This window comes from Wolffia australiana, chromosome 11 (assembly GCF_029677425.1).
Source record: "Wolffia australiana isolate 7733 chromosome 11, ASM2967742v1".
Taxonomy (NCBI): domain Eukaryota; kingdom Viridiplantae; phylum Streptophyta; class Magnoliopsida; order Alismatales; family Araceae; genus Wolffia; species Wolffia australiana.
The window spans coordinates 13,202,800-13,215,000 of record NC_135845.1 but is presented as its reverse complement, the minus strand read 5'-3'; the positions used below and the strand labels follow the sequence as shown (position 1 = coordinate 13,215,000).

General features: G+C 35.2%; 1 protein-coding gene across 1 annotated transcript; it reads left to right on the top strand.

Moving 5' to 3' along the window:
- The first annotated feature begins 2,762 nt into the window (after window positions 1-2,762).
- On the top strand, window positions 2,763-5,816 carry DJ1B (Class I glutamine amidotransferase-like superfamily protein). Its single transcript, XM_078583065.1, has 8 exons — window positions 2,763-2,918; window positions 3,000-3,200; window positions 3,272-3,421; window positions 3,563-3,745; window positions 4,296-4,376; window positions 4,461-4,661; window positions 4,834-4,974; window positions 5,398-5,816. The coding sequence occupies exons 1-8, from the start codon at window positions 2,775-2,777 to the stop codon at window positions 5,596-5,598; spliced, it is 1,302 nt and encodes a 433-aa protein (XP_078439191.1). The 5' UTR covers window positions 2,763-2,774; the 3' UTR covers window positions 5,599-5,816.
- Window positions 5,817-12,201: the final 6,385 nt, after the last annotated feature.

The following is a 12,201-nucleotide window of genomic DNA, read 5'->3' as shown; positions in this document are numbered from 1 at the left end:
AGTCCTATAATACAATAAAATTTATTACTTGAACTTATTTTAACTAAATAAATCCAGATTATAGATTAATTTAATCATGGATTAATTCGACCATATTGGAGGGTCACGTTTCCAGTCTATTATGTTAAAAGGTACACATTGTGATCTCCAATGTATGAAGATGTATGTCAACTCTTTCATACAACATTTTTGTCACTCTTTACCAAATTTTATAATCTTTCATTGATGTGAGACTTCTTTAATATGTGAAGAAACTATTCGATAACTCCTTCCCTGATATTTCAACTCCCCTAACCAAGGTCTTTATTTGATGGTCCTTCTTGAGTTAATACCCTCTTACACCAAGGGCAGATGATCTCATACTGAGCTAGGATTATTTCAATGTCATTATTAGAAACTCGTAGTTCATAGGAGATAGACAACTGTCAATCCACCAAGTATCTTTGGTATCTAAGGCATAAGGATCACTTAAAAAATTGTGGCATGAATCAACTTGATTGACACTACTTAAAATACCATTCAGGGAGAATCAGTTCACTTAAATATTTCCCTGAATAACGCACACAATCTGTCCATAGTGTCTCCACACTAATGGCCAAGTGCCCTAGATGATGTTATTAAATGAGTGGGACAAGATGGTGCTAGTCTATAATGATATGTTTTTGTCCTTCACTTGTATCTTTTACATAGGAATATATATGACACATGTTTAAATAATATTAATAATTCAGTCACTCATTTCATGTACTCAAGTATTTCAGAATTAACATTACACAATAATAATAACCAGTATGATTTTATTCAATAAACATAAGTGAGAACTAGGAGTGTGATTGGCTAAAAGGTCACATAAATTCATCAAAATCATAGCTGAGTTTGACCGAATCCCTCTACAATAAGCATGGTTTACATCTATCAACAGAATAGTTAGCATTAAGTTTCGCATTGAACATTCATTTTGATCCCACAATCTTTCTCCTAGGAAGTCATGGAGCCAGTCTCTAGGCATGATTTTGACTAAGTGCATTGAAACCTTATTTCGTAGCACTATACCATATAGAAGCACCTTAAAAAATCAGGTTAACAAAGAGAAGCATGGGGAGGAGTAGATTTACTTGCCACAATCATGAGCAGTCTATATTTCTTGAGAAAAGGGTGAGTTTTATGGCATTTTGAGGGAGATTTATACTGGCATATGTATTTTGTTCTCTTTGAGGTAGTATAACAATATATGGCTCAAGATTATTATCTTTTTCACTTCATAGTATGGGTGTAGTAGTTGCACAGATTGCTTCCTTGGCAAGTCATGAAGGAAATTTCTAGTGACATTACTTGCATGCCACTCTAGAGGAATAATAAAATTTCCTGGTGAGTTTTTTCATGATGGGAATAAATACCTTCAAACATAAATATGATTAGAGGCAGAAATAACCTTATATGTAGGAGAATTTAACCAGTAAATACAAAATTTTAAACTAGTTGATATATAATGGACTGCATAAGAATGGAAGTTCCAAAAGCATAAGCATTTAAAAAATGTATAAAACGACACTAAGAATTTTTTTTAAAAAAATCTCGTAAGAAAATTTAGTACCAAGTATGGAACTGATCATATGATTAATAAGGTAGGTAATCACTGCTTTATCCCAAAATAGTCTAGGTGTGGATGCTTGATGTAAAATGGCTAAAGATCTCTCAACAATATGTTGAAGTTTCCGTTCAAATGTGCCATTCTGTTATACGGAATGAAGGTAAGAGATGTGACAGTTAATTCCATGTATATTTACATAATGATGGAGGGCTTGGAATTTGCCTTGCCTTTTAGGCTCAAACACAAGAATCTTAGAAGAAAATAAATAAGGTGTTGAGATTGCAGAAAAATATTGATGGCATCATCTTTCTCACCACCAGCAACAGTAAAATCTGCACCACTTACCCCACTCCACCACCCACTAGCAGTAATCTGAAGCCACACACTCAAGTTATGCCACCATTATCAACCATCACCCAATGCTGCCAAAGTGCCAGTAAGAGTATTTAATTATAATTAAATGAGATTTCTCCTTAGAAAATTCGATAAAATTCTAAAATTATATTTTAACTTTTTCATAAATAAGTTAATTAGTATAAATATTTTCCTTGCTTCCTATAATCATTTTGAATGAATTTTGGTTATTGTTCTTTCATTAGATCAGGTTTCATTTTTTAATAAATATAAAATTATATAAATTATATAATTTAAACTTAAATTTTTCTTATTCAATATTTGCTCATAAGAAAAATTAGAAATGTTGGTGTATAAATCAGAAGCCTTTACTAGGACCCCTAACGATGAAATAGGTATTGGAAATAATCAAGCAATTGGATTTTGTTTTGGGCGCATTTACTAGGACCGAGAAACAGAAAGTCGGAGTTTTCTTTTTCGATTTCAGCATTTAATTTTTTTTTTCTTTTTGACTGTTTCATTAGGTTTCTTGTATCCCTTATATAAACCCGTGTATGATCCTTGACAAATACACAGTTTAGACTTGTGTATTCCATTTCCCACTATTCTTTACCACCAATTTTATTACTGTGTTATGGTAGAGCAGGAGAGGGATTCTGCTTGCAAGGCCAACAAACATATTTAATTTATTTTCTAGGGATATTTTATCATTTACAGAGATTTTAATTTATTTTTACAAAGCAAATTTATAATATTTTAAAATACTGAAATTAATTTATAGAAATTTATAATAATTTAGCTATTTCTGTTCTATCCGGAAGACTGTAAGATGTCTTCACTGAGAGTCTCCCTTCTCCATCAACCTTCGTTCGTGAATCAGATCGCCCGTCGTTTCTCACGTCGATCGGGAGTGAAAATCCCTCGAAAAAACTTCGAGATCGCGGCAATGGCGTCTACTCCTGATCCAAAATGCGTAATCTTCTTTCCCGTGAAGAAATCAGTAATTTCAATGCTTTGTTCAAGTTGTTTGATCTTCTTTTCGGAAATTTCCCAGGTTCTTGTACCGGTGGCCAATGGAACAGAGCCGATGGAAGCTGTGATCGTCATCGACGTCTTGAGGAGAGCCGGGGCGGACGTCACGGTGGCTTCCGTTGAGAAAGATCTCGATATTGAGGCCTCCTGGGGGGTGAAACTCGTCGCGGACGCTCTTTTGACTGATTGCAGCGGGATGAATTTTGATCTGATTACGATTCCGGTGGGTTTTCCTTTGCAGATTTTTGTGGGTTTTTGGTCTGGAATTGGTTTGATTCTTGGTCCTTTCTGTAGGGTGGTATGCCTGGCTCTGCCTCTATTAGAGATTGTGCAACTCTTGAACAGATGGTGAAGAAACATGCCGCTGATGGTGGATTGTATGCAGCGATCTGTGCTGCTCCGGCTGTTGTTCTTGGATCGTGGGGATTATTGACGGGCCTTCAAGTATGATTCAAATAATTCGCTTTAGAAACACAAAATATAGATTAAAAGTTCTTAATTATAGCCCAAAACATTGATGAATGATACCAATAAAGAAAATTTTCATTGGGTTTATTTATCTATTTTGAATTTAATGTTTCTCAGGCGACTTGTTACCCTTCTTTCATGGATAAGTTACCTGAAGATGTAATAAAAGTGGAGTCGAGGGTTAAGGTTGATGCTAAAGCAATTACCAGTCGTGGAGCTGGAACAGCGATGGAGTTCGCTGTGGCATTGGTTGATCAGCTTTATGGTAAATCTAAGGCCGACGAAGTTGAAGCACCAATGGTATGACAGCATTGTTTAATGTCGCCAGGAACTCTGTTTAACTTTTTTTTGAAGACAGGATGGGATTTACTGAACCCAATTGACTATAATTGAGATGCAATTTTCGCTCTAGATAATAATTGATGTTAATACTTGGCTGGATTAATTAATTTTCATTTTAATTAATCTCTTTAGCAAACTAAGTAAATCAAGTTTTCTCACTTGTTCTGAAGAACTCTGGATTCGAAAGAACACAGAGTTGGGGAGAAAGAAAGAGGCTTAACCTCAGGTTAATTTTGAATTACAAAGTATTTATGGGGAGAGGGGGAGAGAATCTGAATGGGTCACTCTAATGAGAGAAGAAAGAAAAAGAAGGAAATAAGGCGAGCGCATCCAACAGTTTTGCTAGGTTTCATTCTGCTGTATAGTTTCCTGTTTTGACTTCTTATAACGAGGTCGATGGCTTATGGCCAAATCTTTGCAGAAAAAAAGGGACTATTTGGGCAATTTTTCTGCCATGTTTTAGGAAATAGTAGTTCATGTCTGAATCAGTAATCTGGATTTTGTCTAGGTCATGCGTTCACTTCATGGCGAGGAGTTCAACCTTGAAGAATTTAATCCAATAGAGTGGAAGACTGATGCCACCCCTCAGGTGAAGAATTTGCAGAAGGCATAGTGTTTTTGGAAAATTCAGTATTGTTTATAATTTAAAATGCAATATTTAATCGTCTGACAGGTCCTTGTTGCATTGGCTGATGGCGTGGAGGAGATGGAGGCTGTGATGATCATTGACATCCTGCGTCGGGCCAAGGCCAATGTTGTGGCTGTTTCTATTGAAGATAAGCTTGAACTTGTGGCCTCTCGAAATACAAAACTAGTCGCTGACATGCTACTGGAAGATTCCACTGAGCTTAATTTTGACCTCATATTGCTCCCCGTGAGTTAAATCTCTACATCATCTTACTCCCCAGTATGCTTACATTGAAGCCCATCTATTACTTACCATTCATCTTCCCCCTACCACAAGGCATCAGCACTACCATCGTCCAGCATCATCATTTTTGTTCTCTCACTAACTCTTTCAGCTTTAATTTTCTTGACTAAAATAGGGTGGGTTGGGTGGAGCAAAGGCTTTTGCAGCATCAGATAAGCTTATGGCCCTGCTTAAGGAACAGGCAGCCTCTGGGAAGCTGTACGGTGCAGTTTGTGCCTCACCGGCACTGGTACTTGAGCCCCATGGCTTGCTCAAGGTCACACCGCAACCTTCTCTTCTTTTGAATCTTCTCCCATACTTTGTCCTACTCAAAAATAAGAATTCTTCATTCTCATCTCAAAATTTTATCACCATAATCCATGGGTAATGAGTGAATCGTGAGGATTACAAATCCATCATCAGCAGTTGGATGACGAGGGCAATGACGATGACCAATCCATTTATGTCATCATTCACTCATCTTCATTGTGGTCTGAATTCTGCTTTGGAAAATATCTGCTTTGAAGATGGGTGATTCATCATCATCCATAAACTCTGTCATTGTCATTGTCATCCATGTTTGGCTTGAACGAATGAGGATGGCAATAATAAACTCGTCGTCAACAGATGGACGAGGGATACTCAGTACAATCATTGTTCAATTTTCATCATGACCGCTAATGCTGGATCATGTGCACAGGGGAAGAAGGCGACATCTTACCCATCCATGTGGAGCTTTCTCTCGGACGAAAGCGAGTCCCATAACAGGGTCGTTGTCGACGGAAACTTGATCACAAGCCAGGGTCCAGGAACCTCCATGGAGTTTGCCCTTGCTGTCGTCCAGAAGCTCTTTGGTCGCCCCAAAGCCATTGAGCTGGCCAAGAGCATTGTTTTCATCTAATCCATGGATACAAATCAAGATGGGAAATAGAGCACATTTGAAATGAGGTGAACAGAGTTGACAGAGCTAAAGGAGCAATAAGGAACAGTATTAGCATATAGTTTTGCACTTAGCTTCCTTAGATGGTTAGCATGTAAATGACCTCTTTCTGGGTTTGCTTGACTGGTTTATGACATGCACTGAAGGAACATGAACAGTAGATGATGTTAAAAAACAAAGAGACGTAAGCTAAAGATCTATCCAAAAGGATATTAGGTTCTTTAAGAATTGAAAAGTCCCATAATGGATTAGTTACTTCGTACCACTTTTTCTGGGACAACTTAATGACAATCAAGTCATACTTTACAAGAAAAATAGCATTACTTTGTCCATTAGCTTACAGGGACTTATAGAACCTATGATAGATGTAAAATAAGTTTAAGTTCTAGAAACCAGCAAATTAAGAGAATAAATTGCCAAGAATTATGTCTTAAGAGATCAACTCTCAAATCTGCATTCACAGATCCATAATAGTCAAGGAATATTGAGAGCACAGTATAGGCTAAAAGTACTTCGATGAATTCATGTCCCGTGACTTAAAAATAGTAGGTAATTCTATGTTAGCAATCACAGAGCGTATTATAATAAGAGTGTATTTTGGTAGCAATCACAGAGCGCATTATAATAAGACTCTGAAATTTTAGTTTTCTGAAAAGTTATCCTGATTCAAGTAGCATAAAATTCTAAATATTATTGTGGATCTTGAGTCAAATAATAGGGATATGGAACAGTTTAAAGTAAAATTGATTTTTTGTTCTCTCATAAGAATAATTTACAGGTACAGCTTAAAGTAAAACCTTTCTTTCACATAACATTGATATCACTCACAAGAGGACAAAATTTGTCAAAGCAAGATTTTAACTTTTTGCAAAAGTATTTTAAAAGTTTGCATTGATCATATCAAAAAGGTTGTGGATTGACCTGATGTTGAACATGAAATCACCAAACCCAACTGAATTTCCAAAAGACAAGTTTGAAATAATTTCAATGCACAAAGGATAGGTTTCCATCTTCACATCAAAATATTTCTGCTCATCAGCATATACCCTGTTTACCCATGTCAAATATACATCTGTAAGGGTTTCCTTCTGTCTTATGAAGGCATTTGAAAAGTATAGTTGTAGGAAGTGGAAATAATCTTTTGATATGGCATCTTAAATAATTTTTAAAATGAATTAATATCATAAATTATATTCAATATATAGGAGTACAACTTAATTCGAGCTACCTATAATGGATTGGAATGAATGACTTAAATCAAGCTACACCAACGGCAACTAGATTTAAATCGCCACACTTTAAAAAGACTTATCTGGGAAATTTAAATATCAGATTAGAAGTAATTTACTTATAAAAATTCAACATTGAAGTGAAACGTTGATATCATTCACATTAGAAATAAATAATTTTCAAAGTAAAAGAAAATTCATTACTGATCTAAAGATGCGGATTATTGACTAAAGAGGTCTAGATATTAGATTAAAAACATTTGGATTTATTAAATTGTTGAGGAGACATGAATCATCCATATCAACCATGATGAATAGCTCACTAAATCATAGCCATATTTTTTCCCAGCCAATGGATTCCACCATAACAATCCAAAGTTGTGGATGTATTCGCCAATAAGCTTTAGATTTTAGAATAAAAACGGTGGTGTATCTATTTACTGGTTGAGGAGACCTGAATCATGCATCATCATTCATCAGATGAACATTTCATCAAATCATAGCTACCTTTGTTTCCAACTATAGGACTACACCATAACACAAACATTCTGTGTAAGTGCGCATTCCTTGATGGGCCAACCCTTCTCGAACATATGTTAGCTTCTCTTTGATTTTATCCTACAGTAATATTACTTTTTGGCCACCATATTTCTTCATTTGGTGGCAGTAAGCTGATTCCGAATACACGTTTTGAAAAATAATTTTCCAACGCTGTTGTAATTATAATTTTCCCTACACTATCCATTATCAAACATATTTTCTATCTCAAAAAAAATTATTTTTTGTGATGATTTGCTCCAGAAAATTTTGCTCCATCATACTATGCCATATTTCAATCACTTGAGTTTTCAGACATCACTTAACTATGTAGTCTGCATATGTGGTGGGTCCCCGCATTGTTATAGAACCTCTGAATATATTAAACTTTAACTTTATTAGATTTTACAGGTTGATTCACAGGATGGCTGGTATGACTTTCACTATTTTAAGTGTTAGAAACAGGTTCATTTTATTTTTTAGATCTTAGGCAATTAAATACTAAATTGATATTTGAACTATTTTTGTATATTCATCTGCACAAAACTTTAATTTTCATAAGAAATAACTTATATGTAATTCTTCATATTATGAACTAATTGTTTGAATAAATTGTATTCTTAAATTTATATATTTTAATAGATTAATTATAGCTTAATTATTCGCAATTTTTTGCTATTTCCTTGAGCTAAGAGATTAGCTAAGTAACTGATTTATATTTTATTTAATTTTTTCTCTTCAATTTTTAAAATCTTAATATTGATCCGTTTCTAAAAGGAAAATAAATTTATTAAAATCACATTAAGAAAATATTTTATGAATGTTAAAAATCTCTTCTTGATGTGACAATCAATTAAGCCTTTCAAGAAATGAAGAATCTCTCTCTCTCTCTCTCTCTCTCTCTCTCTCTCTCTCTCTCTCTCTCTCTCTCTCTCTCTCTCTCTCTCTCTCTCTCTCTCTCTCTCTCTCTCTCTCTCTCTCTCTCTCTCTCTCTCTCTCTCTCTCTCTCTCTCTCTCTCTCTCTCTCTCTCTCTCTCTCTCTCTTTTGAAGGAGAAAAATGGAAAAAGGAAATGGTATTCTCATTGTTGTTTCAAGAAATCTCAGATTCAGAACTCCAATAACGGGCTGATTGTGAATAGAATGATTCGGAATTCATAAAATCCGTAAACATCATCTTCAAGAAATCAAGAATTAGGAAATTAGGTTTGATCTTTAATTTTTTTTTACACATAGTTCCATAAAACAATACTATTTTGTGTGTCGATTTTGTTTCCATTTTTGTCAATATATAAGATTGTAAATGATAGTAAATGAACATATAAATATAATTATTATAAAAAATATAAATATTTGTTTTGCTTGATCTTGTGACTATCTTCTTCTACAATAAGATCATCTGTCATTTGATCTTCCTAAGATACTCATATAACTTCCAATCATTTTTATCACTCAATATTTTATATATTTTAGTGATTTTTTTCACACGTTTGTTTATAATTTGATTAAATATTTTTATTTCACGGGTTAGGTTTCATTTATTGTCTAGATAAAATGGAACCTCAGGGGGCCCTCCCCAAGTTGTTGTACCAAGAGGCATTATATATATAAAGAAAGTGGACATTATGTATGGTGGGAGGAGGCGCTAATACATAGAGACATAGGGCTCAGAAGATAAGGTTATGGGAGTCCTCGAGGTAATATGGGAAAGTGAAAGAAGGAAATGAGGTTTATAGCAAATAAATATTCAAAGAAACAAACAATGAATAATTGAATAAGTTACTGCCCCTGTGCGAGGCAGAACCATCGGCCTCTTCAGATTCAAGAGCAGCCATCATCTAATAACCCCAAGCTGGGTAGAACCAATATAATGTGCTGGTTCAGTACAAAACTGGATAGCGATCTTGTTTATGATGATATTCAATCAGAGGAAGAGCTCCCTCTTCTATCACACCCAAGTAATATGTCACTGTCCTGAACCACCAAATGCCAGCGTGGGACATAGACAGATGGTAGCCATGTAAAGGTGCTTGATTCTGTATCAACCACATGTGTTTGGATGCAATTATGATAACATGCATTTTTAGTCCCTTATATAATCACATTTACATGTTTATCTGCATTAAATTAATGTATATTTGCATGTTATCAAGATTAAAGTGATTAAATCTATTTTTAGAATGCATTTCTAAATTTTATGCATTTTTTGGGATTTTTCTAACAATAGATTCTAAAAGAATATAATTTTTTGAGACAGAATATTATTTATGGAATTTTCAACATTAAATTTGGAAATATATGAATTTTCTAAGTCTAAATATATTTATATGTATTTTTAAGGCCTTTTATTTTGCGCCACCATGTGTCACCATTCGATTAGTCGAACGTCAACAAATTAGAAATAATTATAATGATTGGCAACAGCCAATCATTAATTGAGTTAATGATTGGCATCAGACAATTGATTCATCACGCAATCATCGCTTCTCGATTCGCGAAGCAATGATTGCAATTATAGCTAATGAATTAACTTTTCAAATTTCTGACCCCAGAGGCAATGTGGATGAATGAAAAAAAGAAGGTATTTTTTTCTAATAAATGCGATAAAGACTGAGGAGCAAAAGACAAAAAATGGCTTTTCTCTCTCCCTCTTTTGATTATGATGGAGGCAACGTGGCGCGCGCGCATCCATCTATTTTTTTAGAAAAAAATTATATACCGCGCTGAAGCGCCGCCACGTCAGCCAGGAATCTTCTTCTCTTTTCTTTGTTTTTTTTTCTTTTTCTCTCTTTTGTCTTTTTCTTCTTCCTAGGTGCATGTGGCGCGGAATACTAAAAGTGCCACACGGAATACGAAAAGCGCAGAATGTAGAGCAGTTTGACTTCTCTTCGGGCAAGGAAAATGATGACGATGATGAGGAGGGAGAAAATTTCAAGGGCTTGGATTTCTTCAACTTCAAACAGCCATAACTTTTGATCTACAACTTCGATTGAGCTGAAATTTTAAGCACTGCTTCGTCTTCCCCTCCCCTTCCCATCCATACCCTCTGCTCTATAAATACAGGCCTGGATCATTGTGAAATCCATCTTGAACTTGCTTCCTACTTGTGTGGACTGATTGAAAGATAGTGAGTTTTGAGATCCATCAAGTGTGTTCTTGGTGTCTTGGGTGTGTTGGAAGAAGCATAAGAGAAGAGGGGGAGCTTACCGGCACTCGCAAATCACTGTGATCTTGGCAGAACATAAGGATCTACGGTAAGTGTCTTCGTCTTATATTGTTTCTCTCCCGACATCATCATTATCATAATTATAGTTTTTTATCAATTTTTCATTTATCATTTCACTTACTTACGTTTCCATTATCTCGTCTCTATCTTTATCATCATACCGTTCGTGCATTCGATCACTATATTATCTGTTGCACCATCCACCTTATTCCCGTAACACTTTGCGTAATTCTAATTATGTTCCCGTATTTATCTCTTCTCATACCTATAATCACTATCTCATATTTATCTCTTCTTGTACCGATATCACTATCTTGCCTATTCTATTCTCGTATTTATCTCTTCTCGTACCGATAATCACTATAGTGAGAAAATTAATTCCTTAATCATTGTTCCCTGTGGAGACAATCTGTACTCAACACTAACTAAATATTCTTAAGTAAGTGCGGTCAAATATATTTTTAATGAATAATCTCAATAACCGACGAAGAAATTAAAACCCCTAAATTTGAGATTATCAAATTACTACCAGGAGTATAAAATGGCGTGCATATAGGAATAAAGTATGTGATTCATGAGTGTGTTGGTCATCTCATTCCCCTTACAAAGCTCATGATGAATGTGAATGAGCCTCCCATGACACCATATTATATCCATCCAAATGACTTAGCGAGTCCCACGTGAATAGTAACCTGCACTGAGCATATTGATGAATAATTAAATTATTGCGGGATGAAACCATGACAAGTTTGCTACTCACATATGATAGTATCATCATGTAGCACCATAACCTCTAATGCATCTTTCTGTAAATCAGAGAAGTAAAAAAGGCAAAAATGATTCTTCCTATACGGTCTCATAATATGCCTCCACTGCTTCCAAGTCCCCATTTCATGTAGACCTAGCATCTACATAGAGCTTTAAAGCTAGTGGATGGCGGCAATGATTGAAAAAGCCACAGAATGGTCATGGTCTGAGTAGGCATGAATGGGATTCATCATGAGCAGAGGGCCTTGTAGATACACCGTGGTGTCTTACTAATGGGTTCTCCTTACCCTACATAATTATTCATGTAATTTTAAATTCTCACATGAGTTCCCTACAAAACATGAGTAACTTTTTCCCTTCTCTTTGCAAGAATATTATAAAAATATGGAGTCAAAGGCTTCAGATAGAACTTTATGGTTAGTCAAAGACTTGCTTTCAGAGCTCCAGTGCCAGGATGGTGGTTCAAAACATGGGTGACCATTTTAAAATGAATTTGAACATGCATATTCTGTCTGTTTCATTATTCAAAAACAAATCTTCCATAATTTCATCTATCAGAGAAGTAAGGAGAATAGAAAACATGGCCTATTTTGGGAATGTGATCATTTGTAGGCAATATTCTATGCATGAACCATCCCCAGATGAGGGTACCTTGGTAAGGAGCCTTGGGTTCGAAATGAGATTTCACCAAATTGTTAAGGGAGTGTCCTCTAATATTTGGCTAGGAAAAACATGATAAGTTCTCATCAAGTGTGAGAGTCTAGATTAATCAATGTATATTTCAGCCACCCTCAATTACCAAAGAA

Excerpts from the sequence above, each read along its gene's own strand:
- DJ1B (XM_078583065.1), top strand. The coding sequence starts at position 2,775 with ATGTCTTCACTGAGAGTCTCCCTTCTCCATCAACCTTCGTTCGTGAAT. Across the intron at positions 2,919-2,999 it reads CTACTCCTGATCCAAAATGC|GTTCTTGTACCGGTGGCCAA; the intron begins GTAATCTTCTTT and ends GAAATTTCCCAG. Across the intron at positions 4,662-4,833 it reads TTGACCTCATATTGCTCCCC|GGTGGGTTGGGTGGAGCAAA; the intron begins GTGAGTTAAATC and ends TGACTAAAATAG.